This window comes from Parasteatoda tepidariorum, chromosome 4 (assembly GCF_043381705.1).
Source record: "Parasteatoda tepidariorum isolate YZ-2023 chromosome 4, CAS_Ptep_4.0, whole genome shotgun sequence".
Taxonomy (NCBI): domain Eukaryota; kingdom Metazoa; phylum Arthropoda; class Arachnida; order Araneae; family Theridiidae; genus Parasteatoda; species Parasteatoda tepidariorum.
Window position 1 is genome coordinate 37,365,396 of NC_092207.1, and position 23,945 is coordinate 37,389,340.

A 23,945-nucleotide genomic window follows, 5' to 3' on the forward strand; every position below is an offset into this window, starting at 1 on the left:
ATTATTCTATGCAATTTACTGATTTCTGTAATTTCATAATTGCTATTTTTCTAAACTACTACAGTTCATACTCCTGCATAGCTGAAGCAAAATTAGAATCTATTTTGCAATTCAACATAGTTGCCGACACAAAACAGCCATTTTCAACAACAACAAAAATAATTTTCATTAAAAAAAAGAAACAGTGATTGTAGATTGTTAGGGTTTTTATTATTGCTAATTTATTTATGTCACAATAAATAAGTAAATAAATTACAATTGATAACTATTTATTGCTTTTGTGCTCTTGTAAACTTTTATGGTACATAGATTATTATATGTTATTGATGCCTTACCCTATTTATGTAATATATCTAAATGTAGAATATAAATTCAAATGTATTTAATCACTCTATTTAAAAATGTGTCACATTTATTTGAAGTAAAAAAGTTCTGCAAATATTGTCTAATATGCATAATATTTAATCTTATTTTTATACCTTAGTCAGCACCAGAAGTGTAATTAGGGCATAGTTTTCTTGTTCTCTTTCTTTTATACAGTAATATTAGGTGTCCCAAAAGTAACTAATGATTCAAAAAAACATTTCAAGAAAAATGTATAGTATACCGTTTTCTGCATAGGAAATCAGATCATTTATTTCCATCAAGTTACAATGTTTATTAACAGTTGTAGAAGAACTTCAGGACAATGTTTTACTGCAATATTTAGTCATCTCCTAATTTTGTGCTCAGGTGGTGATTGCTGTTAATATGGGTTATTTTGTTGACATTGGTTTATTGTTTTTACTTAATTAGCAACGCTGTCTGCTGATGAACTTTGTAACTAATTTTGAGATTTGATTATAATATATATCTGGTTTCATTAGCAGACCACAGCATGCTATATATTTCTATAGTTCACCGTTATGGTTGTTTTTTGTTTTTTTTTTTTTTTTAAATTGATTTTTTAAATAGTTGGGCTACACAATCCCTACTACTTCATAAAACCATTTTGTCAAGAATAAAGAAACAAAGCATTAATATATTTTTCTTTTAAATTGTCACCTAATTTCAACAGGAATTGTTCTCATGCTTCTAGTCAAAACTACTATTTTTGCTAAAACTGAATATTTGATGTTTGCAAAAAAAAAAATTTTATTTAAAACTCCTGTTCAACTCAGTTTCACTTTCATGTGGCATGTTTACTCATATTAACTGCATATTTTTTTATATTTTTATTTATTTATTCAATTTTTATTTATTTTCTTTTTCTTTTGTTCTATAGAAAGTTATATTGACCCAACTGGATCCATGGAGGTTAGCTGATGCTGCAGCTGATCTCTACGCCTTTGCAGCTGTTCTGTCTAGATGTTCTCGGTCCTATTGCTTAGGAATGAAGAACTCCCATCAAGAAGTAAGTTTCTGGTCTCAAGTTATCTGCTTTTAGTTAGAAGTTTCTATTTTTTTCTTAATTTAGTTTTACTATTCCAAAGCTAGCATTTTTTGCAAATATTTTCTCAAAGCTTATTCAAGTTTATCTTAGATTTGCTTTAAATTGGTCTAAAAAACCGTTTTCCCGAAAGTTGTGTAATCTATGTTGTAAAATAGCACTTTTATTTGATGACAATGAAAAGGTTCTGCGCAAGGTTATTTCCAGTAGTGAATGAGTTTGACAAATAATTCAACCAGATCATTAATTGCAAATTGTTATATCTCCAAGACATTAAGGATAAAAATTAAAATATTTACAAATAAAAATGTGCACCTTTAGTTATTAAATTACTTGTAATTCTTATACACTTTGGAAATTATGGGTTCTTAGGAGCCAGGACTTCCATATTTCTGTGTCTCTTTTTTACTTCAAGGAAGTTACTATTTTAAAAATTAATTTGCTACCTTTTTATCAATTTATTTATGTTCACATTCATTATTATTCTGCATATTGGTACATGAAACAAAGAACGAGAAGAGTTACATTTAAACAATCAAGAAAAAGCAACTATGTAATTTGAGACTCACAGTTATTTTAATTTTCTCCTTCAGCTACTAATAAAGAAAAATAAATGTATGCATTTATATCTATATACAGTGAAACCTCAGTTAATTGAACACTTTTGGGACCGAAAAAATTGTCTGTTTACGAGAGTTGTCTGTTTATGGGAAAAATACCCTAATAAGGAAGTTTAACACCGTAAATTGTTTTTAGAATATTTTCAGTTATACAGAAATAGTTAAATAATCTGCAACTCTCTACAAGGATATTTATTTAAACATTAAAAAATATTTTTTCTATACAAAGAGAATACATTAAAAAGTTTAATGTAAATATGATTCCAGATACATACATAATTCTAGATAATACATAAAGCAAGGTGACTGAAGAAAGATTGATTCTTTAGTAGTGAAATAGCTTAACAATGTTTTTAGTTATGGGTAAGGCAAAAAATTTGCATGCTTTAAAAATAGGAAAAAAGTTGCATAATTTCTTTCTTGCGGAATTTTTTTTTTTTTTTTTTTTTTCAAATTTAAGAAAAATAGTGTTTGGTATCAAGAGATAAAAAATAACATTTCAGGGCAGAAATGACTGTCCTGTTACGGAAGTGTTCACTTTACGGAGAATGTACATAATGGTTAATTCATTGAAGATTCACATGGAATTAGAAATATGTCCATATTGAGAAGCATCCGTTTTGCAGAAGATTTCACTGTACATATAAATGTATACGTAATGATAAAATTTGATTATGATTTTGTCTACATAAATCTGATGATACGCTTTTCCCCCAAACTGCAGAATTACTGGGCAAAAGGACACCCGCCCCCTCTCTGATTTTTGACCAGTTATTGCACATAAGCGAAATCACTGAATTACGTATTATGAATTTTTACATTCATATTGTTTTCACACTATATTTCTATTTTAATTAGCTACCCCCACAACATTGAGTTTAAGTAAAGTCGTGGTGGCTCAAGGAATAGAGCGTTTGGCTTCCAATGAAGTAAACCGGGTTCGAATCCCAGCAATGGCTAGTAGAATTCCACACACACCTCGCATCAACCACAATGCTCACATAAAATATCCTGCTTGGTAGATGGACCATGGATTAGAATCCCCTTGCCGTCAGGCTAACCTTAGAAGGTTTTTGTGCTTTACCTCTACATGTAATGCAAATGCGGGTTAGTTCCATCTCAAAGTCCTCTACAAACGCATTTTTCTCCCAATACTTGATCCAGGAGTTCCCTTGTCTTCTGTATTGGGTTCAAAATTACTAGGCTACAGAGTTAAACATTAGAAGTCATAAACCTAAAGTTGGGCCTGCTGTTCCATGACGGTTATAAAATAAAATTAAATTTTAAGTACCATTTTTAACAGGTTAATCTAATTCACGATTTAATTGAATGCATGAAAGCTAACATATTTTGCTGATATGCTGCATGAATGTCAGAATAAAAAGTTTCATGTACAGTATTGTTTGGGAGTTTATGTTATTTCTATATGCAGTGAAGTATTTCTATATACAGTAAGTACATACTGTATCTTACAATACATACTGTATCTCTATATACATACTGTCTAACCTGCCATTCGAGCAAATAAAGGTAGTCTTATGAAATAACAAATTCATAGACCTTTGTCCAAATACTGGAAGATTGCCGCTTCTTCGAATGCTGAACCACTTCAGTAATTCTTCACCATCCTTGTGATCTGCTTTTCTCAACTTTTTTTCTACCATCTAAATTTTTTTCATGAGCAGAAATTATTCATTATCTATTTTTCTATATGTTACAAACTGCAGATTTTGATAGTTTATATACCCTGTAAATATCAGCTTGATTGCATCCATTTTCAATTTTTCTGATTATGCCCATTTTATCATCAATGGAGAACATGTTACGTTTACTGCTCGCCATAGTTAAATTTGAGACACTTGTTTGCAGGCTCTTTTTAACTGAACTGAGAGCAAAAAGGAGTTGAAATGAGGGCCTTATCAACACATATTAGTGTCCAACTCTTTGACCAATTTTGAATACTTACTCATTCTCTCTGACAGAAAATACATATTAATACCACTGAAACCTTACAGGTGCATCATCTGCCTAAGTTGGAAACATCTGCTTGGTTTGTTTAGAGATGGGAAAGTGAGATAAAAAGAAGAAAACAAGAAAAAATGCTTAGCGCTACATTCCCCTCTATAGATGATCTTAAAAATCGGTATATATATTTATTTTGAAGTAGAAATTTCAAAATTATTACAAAAAAAATGAGGGAAAAAATCAGTAAAAAAGTTCAATATATCCAACTTCCTCACTTTTTTGGTTCACTATATCCACAAAAAATAACATTATATATGTATAGCAAGACACAGTACCCAACATTCCATTCACTATATCAGGGGGTTCACTTTATACTGTGTTCGCTATAGCGGAGTTTAACTGTATATACTAAAGAGAAGCAAAACCTTAGCAACAGTGCTATGCTCCAGTCTATCTTATATTTTGACTACTAAAATAAATCAAATTTATCCAGAAGCATTATTGAATGCTATTCTAAATCCTTTCTAAGTTGATCCGCAAAAAAGGGAAAAGAAACTCTTTCTTGATCATCTTTTTACTATTATGAGATGCATTGTATTTATTTTTTCCTCTTGTTTTGTCTATAGTTGTCTTTGTAATCTGTCATTGAAAATTAAAAATTATTTTTGTATTAGAATATTATGTAATTACTAAAATGCAGAGATGCCAACTTGCTCCGGACAGCAAATATATATATATTAAAGTGGTAGTTTATCAATTGTAATTCTTGGTTTAATAAATTCTGTTTAGTGGATTTTTATCCACCACTATTTCTTAATAATTCGTAGGTTTATATCATTCACCACTTTATTGTACTAATGTCATGCTGCACCTTTTTAAGAGCAAGCAATAATAGTCATATATTTGCAAAATTTGCTTTGTAATTATCTACCGTTTTTTTTAATTATTTTGGTGTGTCCGGAGCAGTTGGCATCTCTGAAAATGGCATTAAGAGCTAACCTAAGCTCATTGTAAGTTGACATTTATAAAACTATTAATTTACATAATAGCATATATTATATGTGTTATTCTGATTGATATGTATATATAAATAGCTTATATAAAAACAATGATTCACTGCCCTCCATCAGTTGACCATTATCGAAATACACAGCAACTGATCAAATTACACAGATTTCACTGTATTAACTTTTTTTAAACATAGTATATTAATGTTATTAATGCATTTTATCATTTCTTTCCTTTAGCTTTTACTGGCAGGTGCCTTTTGTCATGATATAATAGATAAGCTAACAGAAAATATGGGCGCTATTGTTTTAGGTGACTTTTTTGTTTATTCTTTCCTTCCGAATATAAATTTAAAATAATATTCCCAGCATTTTAATATTACTTTTAAAGACGTTAAACTTTCAATCCTTTGATAATACTCTTCTAAATCTATTGTAAATTCAGCCTCGCCCTTTCAATGTTATTTAAACAAGCTCTGTTTTAAATTCCCCCAATTTTCATTATCACTCATCATTGTTGTCAAGCTCTGTCATTGTTATGTTTTAATTTTAAAAAATATAATTTTTTTACATCATTCCCTAAATCACAACCAGAGATGTATGCCTTTTGGTATCTTTATATTAACGCATTTTTTTTTTTAGTAAAGTGAATAGTAACCTCGCTGGAAAACACCTTTTTAAGATGCTTTTTAATATTCATCTAATAAAACAATTTAGTTGTCTCTGATATTTTTTTATATTCAATAAAAATCAACACTATAATAGTTGTTGTTGTTTTTTTCTTTTTTTCTTTAAATTAATCATTCTGCAAAGATTACAATTTTAACTTAGCTGAGAGTTTTTTTAAATTCCGCATGTTTTCTTTTACTTTCTTTTTTTTTTTTTTAGTATTTAAAAAATTGTTTCAAAAATAAGTTAGTATTTGTTATTTCTAAAAAAAATTTTGTTAATTTTTGATAATTATTGCACAATAAACATGTAATATTCCTTTTTTAATTTTATTTTACCTAATAATGTCTCCATTTTATTTCAAATTTGTAGCTGTAAAAATTATAGCATTAATGTGAATTATTTATATTAAATGTCCATTATTAAATATCCATTAGAACCCTGATTGTTTTTTACCAGACCATATCAGAAAATTTAAATATTCTTTCACCCTTTTTTAACAAACAATTTGCTATAATAATTAATTAAATTAATTTGAAAATTAAATAAAAAGTTTTACTATTTGTGTGAAAAAAACTTTTGCATAAAAAAGTTTTTTTATCGCCAGTAATAAAAATTGCAGTAAGCCTAAGACTATCCTGTCTAATGTGGCAAAAGGGCAGGCCAGACAACAAAATTGCCCGATAGGACAAAGGTCCAATTGCAATGGTCCAATTAGAAAATGGTTTATCAGGATTGCATAAGGTTTATCAGGCCGGATGGCACCAAAAAACAGATAATCAGGAGGCTACTGCATATTTATTCGAGATTTTATTTTTAATGAAATAAATCGGTTCATAATTTTAAGCATATAAAACATATATTTTTAGTCATACTTTCAGTAAAGTTTTTAATTTTTCACTCCTCATTCATTTAACATAAATTTTAGAATGTCCTTTATTATTAATTTTAGTAAACTAATTCATTATAATAAACTAATTAATTTTAATAAACTAATTATACTAGGCTAATTAATTATAATAAAAAATAATGATTTGATAAGAATGTGTGTTTAATATAGGTTGTTCAGAGGCAAAAGCATTTTTGAAGGGAGGGTGAGAAGAAAGATAATTAAATCATTGTATTAAGATTCTTTTTTTTTTTTAAGTTTTTTTAGTTCTTAGACTTACTTCAACTTAGATTAACGTTCTTTTTTAATTCATAAAAAATCTATGATTTGTTTGCCCTATTTTTCACATTAAGTCGAAAAAGCGTTTTAACAGTTTTTGCATGCATGGCAACTCAATAAATATCTAAATACCTCTATCGATCTAGATACCTAGAAGATATATCTGGTTCAATTCTTCATGCTTGAAGCCTGTTTTGCCAGAGACAAAACAGGGAATTCTAGCACTACCTTTCTTCTGAATAACTGTTTATCCTTTTATTCTTGACAATCAAAGAAATATTGCAAAAATATATTTCTTACATTAAGTAAACATTGATGATAACCTCATTTAGTAACGTAAATATTCAGAAAATTGTTGAAAAAAATTTGTTTGAATTTATAATTAAAATGATTTGATAATTTTAAAATGACTCAGGAGTGCCTATAAGCAACAGTCCTAAAAGTTATAACAAAGTCTAATCGCAGAGTGTAGAAATGAGTCTCGCTGGCTTTTTTTTTAACCATTCTGGTTGTTCCCTATCAGCAATCCATTGAGACTACTGTATATTTTTTACATATCATTTAATAACAAAGTCATGCTGATCAACGTTTTTATATGCATATCTTATAAAATAATTTCATATCTCTTCTTTGTAGGTGTAAACGAAAACAATGAAGCAAATCATTTAAATATTGGATCAGAAATTGTTGATTGTAAAGGTTATTTTGCAGAGCATCCATTAAAACATAATTTTTAGATTATATGTGATAGTTTTTAATAAAATTAATCAATTCCTCATCATGTTGCATTTTATTCACTTGATTTTAAAACTATGATACACTTTATATGACTGTGTTATTTTTTAAAAAACTTTTAAATTTATGGGGAAGAACTTGTGAGCATTTCTTTTACATGATTTAAAATCTGAAAACATGGATTATTAAAATATTGATGTTGCATTGTTATAAAGTAACAAAAATTCACCATTCAAATTTGAGTTACTTGATTTAAATTAATAGAAATTTCAAGAGCAGGAAGAAATATGGCAAATGTTAGTAATTTGTGCATGATGTGTGTTGCATCAAATTGATTTTGTAACATCAACAAATTGAGAACAATATAAGGTTAGAAAGAAAATTTTCTAATGCATGATTCAAAATCCTTGCAAATAAATTTTGCTCTGTAGTGATTGGGAAATGTCTGCTCAATTACAAGACTATGCAATATTGATTTTCAGTTATAAAATTTAGACCATGGATAATGAATTGGGATACATTGATTAAACAAATGACTAGTACTATAGTTCACGTGAATTTTGTGTTGCAATGTTTATAAATTGATTTGAATTTTGTAAATTAGTTTGCAAATTACTCACTTATACTTTTCAACCTTTGTCGTATCTGATAATATTTCACAAGTAAATGTACTTATATGAAAACAGTTGAAATTTTAGGGGATTTAAATTTCTGATATTGCTAACAGGGGCTTAAGACCAATTAGTTCAGGCTAGTGAGCTTACGCTCTCTTTTCATTGATCTTACAAGCATGAAATCTTTTATGGTTGGTGTCTCGTTGTGTTAATGCTTAAACAAATTCTCATTTCGAACAAACAAAAAAATTTTTGCAACTTTCAAAACATTGCTATAAAAAAGTTTGTTACTCAAAAAACTCTGTTTTCTTACCTTATTAAAGAATAGTCTCTAAAAGTGGAGAAACGAACACAATTTACGAAGCAAATGATTCTATAACTAGCATATTTCCAGTCTCTTAAAAATCAACAAAACCATTCTTGACACCTGTTCATTTTCTAAGACAAAAATCTAATGCAATCATATGATAAGAATATTAACAAGTAACTATCTTTTATGGAATTTATACACTTTTTCTTATTTGTAGAAATCTAACCACAATTTTATAGTTTACATTACATCAGTTAACATCATAAATATCCTAAATTGCCCTTTTTGGTTAAAAGAAAATATTTTTGGGATATTTATGAAGAATTTTTCAATAACTTATGTTAATTCCTTTTGTAATGCAGAATCATAAATTTATTCTAAAATTTCTATTATGAATTAAATTTAAACTTAATTGTTGCCTGAGTTTGAAGTTTAGATCGATGTTGTGTGCCCAACTTTTGAGAAGAACGGCTCTTAAAACAACCTTTTTAAGAAAAGAAAAACATTCCTAGATGCTCAGATTTGTTTTTATCTGATTTCAAATTCTTAAAAGATATTTTTTTCCTCACATTCCTTATAAATCTTTAAATGTGCATAGATTTTTCCAATAAAATAAATTTTAGGTACTACAGTAGGGAACCGATTATCCGGAACGATCGGGACCATCGCTATTCCGGATAACTATTTTTTCCGGTTTTCTGAATTGCTACAAAAAACCGTTTTTTTATTGTTTAACACTAATAAAAAAAAATATTTGGAAATAATCTTAAAAAGAAGAAAAAACGATGAAGTAATACACTAATGATTATTTCCAAAATGATGATAAGGTAAACATCTTTCAAAAAAGAAAGAAAAATCCTAAAATCTTATGAGGAAAAAAACATTTTTTTAAAAATATGGCGGGAAAATTTATCGAATTTCGTTCCGGTTTTCTGAATTCCGGATAACGGTTCTGTACTGTATTACAATTCGCTATCCATTCATCACCATCTTTTTTTCGCTTTATTTTTACGAAGTTGTTGTTAATTTACGTCGCACTAGAGCTGCAAAATGGGCTATTGGCAACGGTCTGGGAAACATCCCGGAGGATGATCCGAAGACATGCCATCACAATTTTGATCCTCTGCGGAGGGGATGGCACAACACCTCCTAGAAAAGAGTAGGCCTCTGCACGGGTTACCATAAATATCCTTTAGTAGTCCAAACGTAATAACATATTTCGTATTTTCAACCACTGCGCAGCTTAGTACCCCGAACGTAATGACATCTTTCTTATTTTTCATCAACTGCGCAGTTAACTTCGTCACATCGGACTACTAAATTAATCCGTGCTGAGGCCTTCAGACGTCTAGGAGGTGTTGGATGGCACCCCCGCTTCGGTAGCCCGACGACCTGCGCGCGAAGTCGAGCACTTTACGGTAGCACAGTTTAACGAGGACCAATACCGCACACCTCGGTCCCTACGCAGGTTGATCCAAGTGGTCACCCACCCGCACTCTGACCGCAGCCAGTGATGCTTGACTTCGATGATCTGCTGGGAACCGTGTCTTAACGATCAGTCCACTGCGGGACTTACCCTTAAGAAATAGACGAATTGAAATAAGAAAAAACCCAATATCTGTTCATATTATTATATTTTCAAAAGGTTTTAAAAATTACATCAGATAACACACCAACAGAATCTCTTCGCCTTTGTCACACGAACTGTTACTTTTCCCACTGCGCATCCTGCACAGCAAACTGGCATTTGACCTATTTTGGATTCTGCAAAAGAAATAATATAACCAAGATAATAATATAAAAGAAATGTGCATATAGCTGAATTTTTGTATGTTTTTTATACTAATTCGCAATTTGAACTTATTTATATCAAATTTAGTGTACTCATGTGAAGTTGTGAAAGGTACAAAAATTACTACTCTAAGTTGGAATATGTATTGAACTCATGCATTGTGGGATAATGAGCTCATGATTAAATTTACCGTAAATTAGGCTCTCTAGATTCTTAAAAGTTGGTTCAAAAAGTTACCATTTCCGACAGTAAAAAAGAGCATTTATCTGACTGGATGAAGAGATTGCCATTTTCAGAGACTTCGGTAAAAACAGCTTCAAGACTGTGTCACAATGCATTGACAGAAGTGATGAATCAATCTCTCATCAACCTACACGTTTTCAACTGTTCAAAAATCAGGAGGACAGACTTGTTGGCCATGGTGATTGTTGCCTATGCGTTGTATCAAGTTAAACTCACAACAATACGGACAGCTGTGCAATATCCTGTGGAAAAGATAGTTAGAGAGGTCTCGACGATAAGGCAAAGCCTGACAAACGACTACTTTTCCATATTTAGGATTCGTAATGACTATCTTCTTGTTGTAGTAGAGGGCCGTTTATATCTAACAGCGTTTCGTTGATGTTTCCTCTTACGGTCCTGAACCCATCGATTTCATAAGGGATATTGGCCAAGTTAAGCAGCAATAATACAGTGCGATACACCGCAACCACAGTAGGTTATATTTTTTCCTTAATTAAAATGAGGCACTTGATTTTAGTCATTTCTTCTTCTTATACAAATAATTACAACAAAACAAACATCTAAATCGAAAATAACGTTCAAATCGAATCAGAGAAAATTGCCGTCGAACCTTCGCTTTTATTTGCATTATAGCTATCATATCACCACTACCTCTTGCTTTACATGAATGTGCTAGAAATCTAATCCTTCGCATATCCAACCATGTAATATCTCTCATGTAAATTTCACGAACTTGGCTTGTCATTTTCCAGATGAAACAACTTTAATGGGCAGCAGTCTATTATAAACTATGTATTTCCTTTGTTGATACTATACCCCTTTAAACGTGTTTCAACTGACCTAAATAATGTAACATGAACAGGATTTTGGAAAATAAATTTGAAATTACCCACTACGTGCCAATGTGGTTATGGTTAATCGTAACTATCACGGGTGAAATGTTATATGTATTAGTTACCCTTTCTTTTGGTGACATGAACTTCTATAACTCTAATGCATATAAAGTCGGTTAAAGATTAAAAACTGAAAAAAAGAAGCAGTATGAAATTATAATTTTGCTTCAAGTGTAATGCACTTAAACTGTGGCTTTTTTCCCTTGGTGAAACAGCTTCAAAACACCTTTCAAGTTAAGGATTGAGACAATAGTTGCTGTGTTTGTGAAATAATTTATTACTATTTTATTTAGTTTCAATTAGATTATGAAAACCTTACTTTTTCGACAGGAGTTACACCTTTTCCTTGTCCAACAAGGTAACCTTCTCTCTGCTCCTAAAAAACAACAGTATATAATTTACAATTCTTTATTTATAATCTGGGAATCACGAATTAAGTTCTCAGTGATGTTGCAATCAATGAGGACAGGGGTTCATTTTGTGATTCCCAGACAGTACCTGTTTACATTCTCAATTTATTTAAATGGTTCTCTAAGTGACAAAATCTTAAACTTAATGCTAAAATCCCCAAATAAAACTCAGAAGACATACAGCTGCCTTGATGCCAGGGGCGGATCTACTTAAGGGCTTTTTGGGCTGCAGCCCAGGGCCTCAGTCCCCGCTGAAAACAATAGGTGATATTTTGAATTAAAAAAATATCTAATATTAAAAAAAAAACTATTATAAGGTTGGCAACCCTGAGATCAATCAACATATGCATGTGCGCGTCTATCGAACGGAACGGGGAATTCCCCGTCGCTTGTGTCAGTGGATTTTTTTCGCTTCTATTACGGGGACTTCCCGCCGCGCCGCTCGCCCGACGTAATTTTTCTTTCCGCATTTCTGTATCATACTTATCAAAAACAGCATATGAGGAAATAATTGAGATTATGGGTCGACAGATAATTAAGCAAATTATAACTCAAATAAATAACGACGACACAAAGTATTATTCTATTGTGATGGATTCTACTCCAGGTCTATCTCACAATGATCAACTTGCTATTGTATTACGATACTGTTTTCGGGGGAAAGTGAATGAAAGATGTGTATCCTTCATTAAAATTAGTAGTAATGCTGGCTTACATTTATTTACTATTCTACAAGACTTTTTAGAAACAAATGGACTACTACTGGATAATTGTAGGGGACAATCTTATGACAACGCTGCTAATATGGCAGGTCACTACAATGGTGTACAAGCACTACTAAAACAAAAGAATAAATCCGCGGATTATGTGCCATGCGCTGCGCATTCCCTTAACCTAGTTGGTGAAGAATCTGTTAAGGTTACAACCGAAATTGTGAACTTTTTTGGAGTAGTGCAAAAAATACACGTTTTCCTTTCTACTTCGACCCATAGGTGGGAACTGTTAAATCGTGAAACAAAACTCAAATTTATGTTAAAAAGTTTAGGCCAGACCAGATGGTCTTGTCACTATGATGCTGTCAAAGCTTTGAAAAATAATTATGATGACATTATGAAAATTTTCGAAAGTTTCAGCGAAAATGAGGATGAGAAAGTTGATTTCCGGAAAGAGGCACACAATTTATTCAATAAAATGGCGAAACTCAATACTGCAAGTTTGATTATTTTTTGGGAAGAAATTTTGGGGAGATTTAATTTAGTTAATAAAAAAATACAGAGCCCTGGTTTAGATATTTGTGAAGGCAACAAGTTAATTGTGTCATTAAAAGACTTCGTGAACAACATAAGGCACCAATCAGATCAAAAGCTAAAGGAATACGAAGAGAAAGCTAAAAAAATTAAGTACTAGTGTGGGAATAGAGTACAATGACATAAACAAAAGACGCATTACTCCAAAATTTTCAGATAAGTCTACAGACAAATTCTCAGTATACGGCGCAGAAAAATTTAAAAGAGACACGCTAAACGTTGCGTTGGATAAGCTGATTATGGATTTAAATAAAAGGAGCCAAGTCTATGAGATGTATAGCAAGAAATTCAAATTTTTAATGGATTTGCGAGGGAAAAATATGGAAAATATAGATCTGGAAAGTGTACGTAATATTGTTGATTATTATCCAGATGACGTAGACGAGCATTTAGTGAATGAGTGCATTCAGTTAAAATCTTATTTACTTCAGTCTAAGCCAGAGTCTTACACCTCCTGCAGTGAAATTTTTATGCTAATTTATGAAAAGAAACTTGTTGATGTTTTCCCAAATTGCTATACTATCTAAAAGATTTTCTTAACTTTACCAATCACTGCTGTGAAGCGGAGCTCTCTTTCTCCAGGATGTCATATATAGAAAACAAATATAGGACAACAATATCGAACCATCGACTAATCATTTATCAGTTCTTTCCATAAATTGTGATTTAACGAAGGACTTATAATGTGATGAGCAGATAAAGGAATTTGCAGCACAAAAATGCAGAAAGGTTGCTTTATAATCTATATAACATAACCACATATAACCTGTCAATTTCTTTTGCAATAATGTTGTACAGTTGCTGTTTGTATACTCAAATAAAAATAAATAAAATTATTTTATTGTACTATTTTTTTCTATATACTTATCTACATCACTATAGAAAACAGTTTTTTGACAAAATTGCTATTAGGGCCCCTAAGTAGTTTCAGCCCAGGGCCCCACATATTCACGATCCGCTCACGCTAGATGCTTTAAAAATATTGCTCCTTCACATTTGAGAATTATAATTTTAATTGATATTTTGAAATATTTAATGTGAAATACGATAATCATAGAGTTATTCAAAAGTGAGTCCGTATTCCGTTAATCCATATGAGATGAGTGAGTTCCATAGGTTATAACATTATAATTTATAACAGAAAAATATACTTAATAACAACAACAACGAATAATGTTAACGTTACAGTGTCAGAATATTAATTAATAATACATCGTTGTGAAGAGGACCATCTATAAGACACATTTGGAATTAGTGCTGAATTAATTTTAGAACATTTGCTGAAGAATAGTTAATAAATTTAATTAATAATGGCCATAGTTGCAAATATATATTTTTTAACCAACTTAAATTTGTTTCAATTTTACGTTGGTTATTTTATCAACTAAAACAGATTACATAAATTGTATAAAAATCGTTTTTATTGTTTAAAAAGGCTGAAAATTCACTGGTGGACAGCATTATACAGGGGTTTTCATTTTATCACGTAACTGATTTTTGTTTCTTAAGTTCACAATATAAACTCCTGCCTTCATATTGTGAGAATCTAATCCTTGGATTAAAATTAATTAAAAGAAATATTTATTTCAGTCGTGATTACTTACCTAACACCAAACTTATCAAAATGAATCCCAAAAACATTCCGTAAGTGTTCATTCTGAAAGAAAATTTTTTTTTTTAAAAATGCTTTTGAAAAAAAAAATGAAAAAAAAAAAACATGTTGATATTGATGCCATTTTATTAAGAATAAGTAGTTGCTGCTGGATCCTTCAATTTCAATCTCCCCTTATTGGGAGTGGATTGTTCCATTTCGTTTGAAGGTGGAGGAAGGTATGGGATGCATGGCATGATAATCTTTACACTTTTTTTTAAGATACCGAGGCATCACCTGATTTTATATATTGAATTTCTTAGGGTAACCCATTTGTACTTAACGCCCTTTTAAAAGTTCAGTTCTTTTTTACCAAAAAAAAAACATATATATATATATATATATATATATAAATTTATATATATTAATAATAAATAAATAATAATCATAAAATTGTTAGCAAAAGTTTTTTAACTTTTTCAATGTTCGCATTTATTTTGAAGTAAAAAGATAGCTTTGCCTGAGATAATATATTAATAATGCAAATATTAATATTTTAATTTGAAGTCAAGGGACAGTGCCGTTTGAAAGTTTAAGTTGTTGGTAACAGAAAAAAGTGTATACTACCAAATAAATGTATACTACCAATTTTTTAAGGTCGGGCATTACTGGGTTAGTGACAATGCTCGGTATGCACTTAAGCCGTATTCCATGCACAGATATATTTTTTATTAATTTATTTTTTTAATGATTTAGGGCAATTGCGTTGTGATTCATACGCTGAAATATTTTCTATTCTAAATTATATGAAATTCGTATGCGATCCTGGGGAAAAAGAACGTAGTTAAAGAAAAAATTTCGAGGCAATTGAAAAAAAAAAATAATGACTATAATTGATGAAAAGAAGATACAGAAAATGTAACTAATTCGCAGTGCCAAAATGCTTTTATAAGCTCTTTATATTTTCAAATATTTTAGACATGGTGTACCCTAATTTATAGTTAACTTATTGCTAAGTCCACTGCCGGTGCAATATAGTGGTGTCCGACAGTACGCAACCATATTTATAAAATTGGTTTGCCAAAAATGATTAAAAATCATTTTTTAATCAATACAAACTGGTAAATGAAATATCTCTTACCTGTGCTATTTCACAATTTCTGAGTAAGATTAGGATGATTTAATTTCCTTCTTTTTTTCTCTCAAAAAATTTTACAGTGATAAATTCTCATCCTTTTTATACACTTCCGACAGGATAAAAAATCATCCTGTTTACTTCCTTCCCACATATAATATTCACATCTAGTTATTAGAGAAACAAATGTTGTAATTTCAGTAATAAGGTAAGTGTCTGTATTTTTATACATTGTTAGAGCATATTTAATACTCAATCGTATTCAAATCTCCAATATTTACTTATTTTATTAATATCTCTGTACTGTGTGAGTACGGAGGCTTTGATAAATATGGCAAAGTAATTATTGATACTTTTGTTACTTATTGATACAAATTATCACTGATACCTGTGTTACTTATTGATACCAATTATCTTTGATACTTATTGATATACCAAATATTATTGATATCTTTGAACAAAGCAGAGTTCAAAATTTTTATTTGTGGAATAGAATTACAAACATAAGTAGGGAGTACTACAGTAGTAGAGAATACTTAAATATTTATTTATACTATTTGTTTGGTGTTGAATTACCGTTTGGCGAGATTGTATTGCGCCAGCCATCTTTCATCAACTGTACGGTCCCGTGATAGCTCAATAGTTAAAATTGAAGGTAATGTGGACTGTATAATAATTAACAAATATTTATTTAACAAATGTAATTAATTAGTTCACACATGAACTTGCATTAGAGAGCGATCATACGCTCTCAACAATTCAATCAACAAGAACAAGAGTGAGTAGTTCGAAAGGTTACATTATGATGAAAGATGGCTGGCGCAATACAATCTTGCCAAATGGTAATTCAACGCCAAATATTGAGAAAATAAAATATAATCACATTAAATAAGCACAATCTGGTGTATGATCATATTCTATCAGAAGCATGCTTCTATAAAACTCGACATTCGTTGAATAAAATGTTTTTTATTCAATAAAATGCTTTACTCAAAATTATTTAGTAAGTTACAAATAAGTTTTTAGAAGACGAAAAGAGAAACGTCGTATTTTATTTTGACAAAAATAAAAATAAAAAGATTAGCAATCGGTTATTAGCGAAAAAAATATGAATGAAATTTTACGCTACACGAGCGAAGACAGGTTCCTCGTGTAAGTTAATCACATTTTAATATTAAACGCCCCATTTAAATATTTCTTCATTGTCACCAAATTATTTTTTTAAAAATAATTAATTTTAATTTTTTTCAGCTTCTACTAAATAAAAACAGTTGAAACTTTAGATTTTTCAATTGAAAAATATGTAGATTAGTATGGCATAAAAAAAATCATACCTTATAATTCCAAAATTTTTCATCCTCAATATAATTAAATAATAAAAAATAATAAATAATTATTAAAAATTATTTTTTGCATGGAATTATCTTTGGGTAAATGAGTTTTAAGAGTGGGGGCAATTTTTTTTTTTTGAATTGCTTAATTAGTTTTAAAAATATGACTAAAAACGCATAAAGTGAAATTAACAATAAGGGGTCCAAACTTTGAATAGTTCTCCTGACCAAACTATGGGGACCACATTTCTTAGATTTCGGCTACCCCCTATATTTTGAAGATTAAGAATCCAAATATGTAAAAGAATGTATGTTTATTCAGAGAAAGTACGTTTTTGTGTCTGATTTCGTAACTTAATTGCTAGTTAGCACTAATTAATTAGCATATTTGAGGTCACTCCCAGGAACCATTAAGATTGACACTTAGTTCGTGAAAATCCGATCATTAGAATGAAAGTTATTCAGGGTGATATCTTTTTTCTTTTTTTTTTTTTGCAGACTGTACATTTAATGTACGCATTTATAATATAATAATTTTAATAATACTAACTACTTTAATAATTTTAATAAACAAAATAATTTTAAAAAAAAAACGGTAAATAACTACAAAGTAAATTTCGCTAATATTTGACTATTTTTGCTTGCTTTTTAAAAAGTATAGCATGATATAAGTACATAAAGTGGTGAATTATATCATCATCATCATCATAGCTGGGCAGACAGCCCAATGTGAGCCAATGCCTTCCTCTGAAGATTTCTCCTTGACGACTTCTGATTCACCTTTGATCACCAATTCTTTTCATTAATTGCGAGAAAATCAGACTCCACTGAGTCAGCCCATCTCAATCGCGGCCTTCCCCGCTTTCTTGTTCCAGTGGGTCTAAAAAGCAGTATCTTTTTTATTGTATTGTCATCACTCATTCGAATCACGTGGGCCATCCAATTCATTCTGTTTATTTTCATGTATTTAATAATATCAGGTTGCTTATAAATCTTGTACAGTTCAAAGTTGAATCTCCTTCTCCAGTTATTGTTTTCATTTACACCACCAAGTATACTCCGCAAAATCTTTCTCTCAAATGTTGTAATACAATTTTCCTTCTGTTTTGTCACTGTCCAAGCCTCAGAAGCGCATGTCAAGACTGGTAGGACAAGAGTTTTGTAGATTAAGAACTTTGTTTCTCTAGAAAGAAACCTAGATTTAATAAATCTTCTCAGCACATAGACAGCCCTATTTGCCGGATAGAGTCGGTTTTTTATTTCAGGAGTAATTCTGTTGTCAATGAAATAATTGATCCTAAGTAGGTAAAACTCCTTACTGTTTAAAATCTATAAGAATTTATTTCAAGATAGGGGTCTGGGACTTGGGTCTGGGGGTTTCTTGAGAAAAACATATATTTTGTTTTCTCTACATTTATGACTAAGCCCATTTGCCTTGCAGTCACCTCAAGGGCAAGAAATGCCTCTTTCAGGAACGAGCAATTATATCGACATCATCAGCATATGTAAGTAGTTGTACTGATCTAGTAAAAATGTGACCACTGGTATTGATGTTTGAATCACGAATAACTCTCTCAAGTGCAATATTAAAAAGAAGACGGGAAAGAGAATCTCCCTGTCGAACACCTGTGAATGTGTCAAGATTTTTTGACAGAGATCCCAGAAACTTAATCTTACACTTTGTATCTTTCAATGTAAGTCTCGTCAATTTAATGAGTTTTGAAGGTATTTTGAAAGTATTCATTGTTTCAAAAAGATAGTTTCTATTGATACTATCAAAAGCAGCCTTGAAATCAATAAAAAGATGATGTGTTTCAATGTTAAATTCCATTGATTTCTCTAAAATATGACGGAGACAAAATATCTGATCTTTAGTTGATTTTCCAGTACGGAATTCACATTGATATTTTCCTATTTGTGAATCAATAAATGGTAATACCCTAAGATATAAAATTCCAGATAGAATTTTATAAGTTATACAAAGAAGACTAATGTCACGATAGTTGGCACAGGTCATAGGATCTCCTTTCTTGTGAATTGGGCACAAAATGCTGCGATTCCAATCCGTTGGCATAATCTCAGAGTGCCAGATGTCAGTAATAAGTTCAAACAAATTTATCAATAATGTATGTTCGTAATTTTTTAATAGTTCTGCTGAAATAAGATCATGTCCCGAAGCCTTCTTATTCTTTAATTTTTTAATTGCAGCCCTGATCTCCTCAATAGTTGGAACCTCAACTTCTATGTCATTTATGAATTCAGATGCAATTATTTCAACATTCTCATAATTTTTATTAAGAAGTTCTTTAAAATGTTCATGCCATCGTTTCAAATGTCCTGTTTATCAGTAATAATTTCACCAAATTTGTTTTTGCATAGACTAGAGGTTCATTTGCATAATCCAATCGACTGCGGTTAATTTTCCGATAGAATGCTCAGCATTCATTAATGGATTTCAGATGTTCAACATCTTTAAACAATTGTTCATCAAAGACCCTTTTCTTTTGCCTAAAGAGTTTCTTAACCTCTTTTCTACGTCTATGGTACTCCTCTGCACTATTTCTTGTATGTGCTTGTACCATATGTTTATATGCAACATTCTTTTTATCATTAGCAATGGCACAATCAATATCATACCAATCCTTAACCTGTTTCTTAGTTACTTTACCAATCACGGTATTGGCAGAGTTACAGATACTGTTTTTTTTTATACATTTCCATTTATTTTCCACAGTACCGTCACAATTCCTTAAATTCAACTGTTCCTTTATTTTTTCGCAATATTCAAGTCTCATCCTTTCATTTTTAAGTTTATCACAGTCATATTCTCTCAAAGTCTCTCCCTCAAACTTTTTTGCATTTGATAATCTTGATCTAACTTTGGCAATAACCAAGAAGTGATCTGAATCCACATTAGCCCCACGATAAGTTCTCACGTCCATCAAGTCTGAGTAATGTCTTGCGTCAATTAGTACGTGATCAATTTGATTAGCATAAGTGCCACAAGGGGCACGCCAGGTAGCTTTATGAATATTTTTATGCAGAAAGGATGTACTTCCTATAATCATATTATGTGAAGCAGCAAAATCAATTAATTTGCGTCCATTATCATTGGTTGAATCATGTAAGCTAAATCCACCAGTTACAAATATAAATTCCCTTTCTCTACCTACTTTAGCATTTAGATCTCCCAAAATAATTTTTACTTCATATTTTGGACAACTGTAGTAAATTTTGTTTAAATTTTCATGGAAAATTTCCTTTTCTTCCTCTGTTTTATCTTCAGTTGGTGCATACGAACAGATAATACTGAAATTAAGGAACTTTCCCTTAATTCTGAACTTACACAGTCTCGGAGAGATTGCCTCAAAATTCAGATAAATTATATCAGCCTACGAATTATTTCGAAATAGTGATGGATAAAAATATACTAAATCGAATTTTTTAAGCCAAGAATCACAATTGATAAACTACCACTTTAAAATATATATTTGCTGTCCGGTGCAAGTTTGCATCTCTGGTAATATGTCCTGCCACTTTTTGATTTATAAAGACATTTTTTACATCCTTGCATCTGAGCAGGCGTGTTCTTTCGCTGGCAGAATTTTCCGGTAGATGATTCATGAGCAGAGAGAATTTCCCCAATATCAAGTCTAATTTAAAATCATAAAGACGTCATCCTCTATATCGATATCAAAATTAAGCCCATTTGCACGGTTATTTGAATATCTTCTATTCAAAAATTGTCATGTTTCAAAATATAATAAAATAATACAGCAACATCACAAAAAAGTAACCTTCGCTTTTTTCATTTGGACAACAGAAATATTTGCTTTTTATTTAAATCATTCATTTGAAGCAACTGAATAGCCGTGTGTTACTTAGTCAATATTTCATTTGAAGAAAGAAATATTTATCATGTGTGAAGGAAGAAAAAAACTTTCGAAAATGCCAAGTTGTATAATATAATTAACATAACTAAATGCCAAGTTGTATATTATGGAAAAAGTTCTTATGTTAGGTTTTTTATTTGCTTTTTTATTGAATCACATAAATTTCTTAAATAATATTTGGTTAACGCAACACGGTTTTTGTGACAAGTAAGATTCTTATTGAGAAATAAATCATAACATAGGGAAGGTAAAAAAATGAAATCATGACTGATACTCGATTTAATTTTAAAATAAATAATAAATTTTACACGATTTCTTCAGTTTTGTCATTTTTTTTGCATCTTATAAATATATATATATATATATATAAGATANATATATATATATATATAAATTTTGCTTCCTGAGCACAACAATAAAAACATAACTAACCAACTTTCCAAACTTTTTTTTACATGAAATGCCTCAAACATAATTAATTTTAGGCAAAAATGCTGAAAAGAAGAAAAGGAAGTACAACCAGAATAAACAGACCAATTTTAAAACGGGCTAGAATAGAATAGGGTAATTTTATTAATGAACATGAGTTTATTGTTCTTTCAAAGCATGAATCACTGAAATAGCTAGTTTTTATCATTTAGAAAAAAAGGAGGAGGAAAGGCATCTCCCCCAAAATGAGAGACTTAACACGTAATACGAGGTTGACATGATTATTAGTTCTTTAATAAAATCATCAGGTATTTTTCAATTGAAACAGTTAGATTTCTTTTAATTGCAACAATACTTAAAAAACGAATCAAGAATACTATCAGAAGTATTAAAGCTTTTTAATCTTATCATAGCATTTGTAAAGTTGAAATACAATTGGAAAGTTTAGAAGGAGAAAGTGGATTTTTTTAATGTGATGCTATAGTTTTTTTTTTTTTTTTTTTTTTTTTTTTTTTTTTTTTTTTTNTTCCTTTTTTTTTTTTTTTTTTTAATTTTTATTTCATTTTTCGCATCTTGACGACAAGTCTTAAATCCTTTCTTGTAAATGTTATGAAAAGTTCCTAAGACATGGAAAGGTATTCAGAATTTTACAAGATGTTACACCATTATTTTCTATGTTAATTTAAAAGGTAAAGGTGCTATCTTATGTCTAAAAAACTCCTTAAGGTTAATTCTAAAATGGCATGTATTCTTTAGAAATATGTAACTATGTATCACAAGAATAATTAGTAAAAATGAGCAAACTTTAAGGAATAAAAAAAATGAAATAATTTTAGTTTCTTTTTTAAATATATAAAACAATACCAGAGGAAATTTTTATTAAATTAAGTTTCAGCGAAGGTAACGTATTGTTAATTAATTATAAAGTAGTTTTTCAGTAATTTTAAAATCTTTCAGTTTACTAATAGGAAAAAGCTTGCATTCTTAACTTGAATTATAAATATGAAGAAAAAAATTCTTTAATTATGTAAAACATTTTAAAATTTTAAACTAGTTTTGAAACTTAAGGTACCCATCAAAAATACTCATTAGTACACATTAAAATATCCATTAATGGTTATCACAAGAAATGTTTTTATTGTTTTTAAAACCATACAAAAATTAAAATTTTCTTATTATTTAAAGTTTTTTTTTTTAAATCTAGCAATGTCTTACGGAAAATTGAGCCCATATTTTACTGTTTCGCTAATCTTAACTCTCCTTAAGCTTTTTATGCTCCCTCATTGCCTTTAAAAGAACAAAACACGAACCTACCGGAAAAGAGAACTTATCTTGACGCCCTTATACGAAGCCCTTCAAAATCGCCAAAAGATAGGGAGCACGTGACAGAGGGGACTTTGATGTTTGGGACGAAGTGAGATGCGGAACTACAACAGTGCGCTCGTTCCATCTCGATTACAGCTCTATGGCTAAAACACAGAAAATAAAAATAGTAAGGATGTGACGGATGATTATTTTGCGATTAACTTCTTCATACCTTATATATTTTAAATAAGCTTTGTCTTTAAAATTTATTGAAAAGGTAACTAAAATTTTGAAAAAGTACGTATTTTGAAGTATTTATATCTGACAACAATATTGTGAATTCGATTGTTTTGTCGTCAACCTTTTTCAGGGGCAACATTTAGACTTTTATATCTACAAGATGTCACGTTTCAGAACACGTTCAGAAAAGAAGCAAGATTATATTGTCGTCAGCACTTTTTCAGGGGCAACATTTAGACTTTTATATCTACAAGATGTCACGTTTCAGAACACGTTCAGAAAAGAAGTAAGATTTTATTGTCGTCAGCACTTTTTCAGGAGAAACATTTAGACTTTTATCTCTACAAGATGTCACGTTTCAGAACACGTTCAAGAAAGAAGTAAGATTATATTGTCGTCAGCACTTTTTCAGGGGGAACACTTTGACTTTTATATCTACAAGATGTCACGTTTCAGAACACGTTCAGAAAAGAAGTAAGATTACATTGTCGTCAGCACTTTTTCAGGGGTAACACTTTGACTTTTATATCTACAAGATGTCATGTTTCAGAACACGTTCAGAAAAGAAGTAAAGGTCATCTTGACGATTCGAAATTATGTCTAATTGCATTTTTGACACGGTGATGTATACAGAAACATCATAAAGAAAAAGATCGTAAGTGAATCTCCGTTTTAATAATAAATGGGTTGAAGGAAGTGCTCGAAGTTTCTTCAACCGACAGCAACGCCGACTTCACATCTACGACACATGGAATATTCTGGAACAATCCTTGACATTGAACGAAATGACGTTTCCCAACTTTCGTACAACGATCCAGCATACCGACCAAAGGCGTATCTATGGAAAGAAGCGCCTATG

The 23,945-nt window shown here is 30.3% G+C and overlaps 2 protein-coding genes and 1 long non-coding RNA gene across 7 annotated transcripts in view; 2 read left to right on the forward strand and 1 right to left on the reverse strand.

The window, feature by feature from the left end:
* Positions 1-23,945, forward strand: part of LOC107456595 (complex I assembly factor ACAD9, mitochondrial) — a 68,764-nt gene that overhangs the window by 36,772 nt on the left and 8,047 nt on the right. For 4 of the 5 annotated variants that reach the window (XM_071179683.1, XM_043055817.2, XM_071179682.1 and 1 more), the window contains exons 17-19: positions 1,265-1,393; positions 5,262-5,334; positions 7,495-7,636. The exons of the other annotated variant lie outside the window; for it this stretch is intronic. In XM_071179683.1, coding sequence (XP_071035784.1) covers positions 1,265-1,393; positions 5,262-5,334; positions 7,495-7,595 — 303 coding nt within the window. In that variant the 3' untranslated portion in view covers positions 7,596-7,636. Of the gene's footprint in view, positions 1-1,264; positions 1,394-5,261; positions 5,335-7,494; positions 7,637-23,945 lie in introns of those variants that run through there. 5 annotated transcript variants of the gene reach the window in all.
* On the reverse strand, positions 10,135-15,993 carry LOC122272305 (uncharacterized). Its single transcript, XR_006226917.2, has 4 exons — positions 15,895-15,993; positions 14,767-14,819; positions 11,765-11,821; positions 10,135-10,281 (listed from the first exon to the last, which is right to left on the reverse strand). It is a non-coding gene; the product is annotated as an uncharacterized lncRNA (long non-coding RNA).
* LOC122272401 (uncharacterized) overlaps positions 15,980-23,945 on the forward strand; it is a 59,407-nt gene continuing 51,441 nt past the window's right edge. Inside the window, exon 1 of the mRNA XM_071179685.1 lies at positions 15,980-16,096. The gene's annotated coding sequence lies outside the window, so the exon portion shown is untranslated. The remainder of the gene's footprint in view (positions 16,097-23,945) is intronic.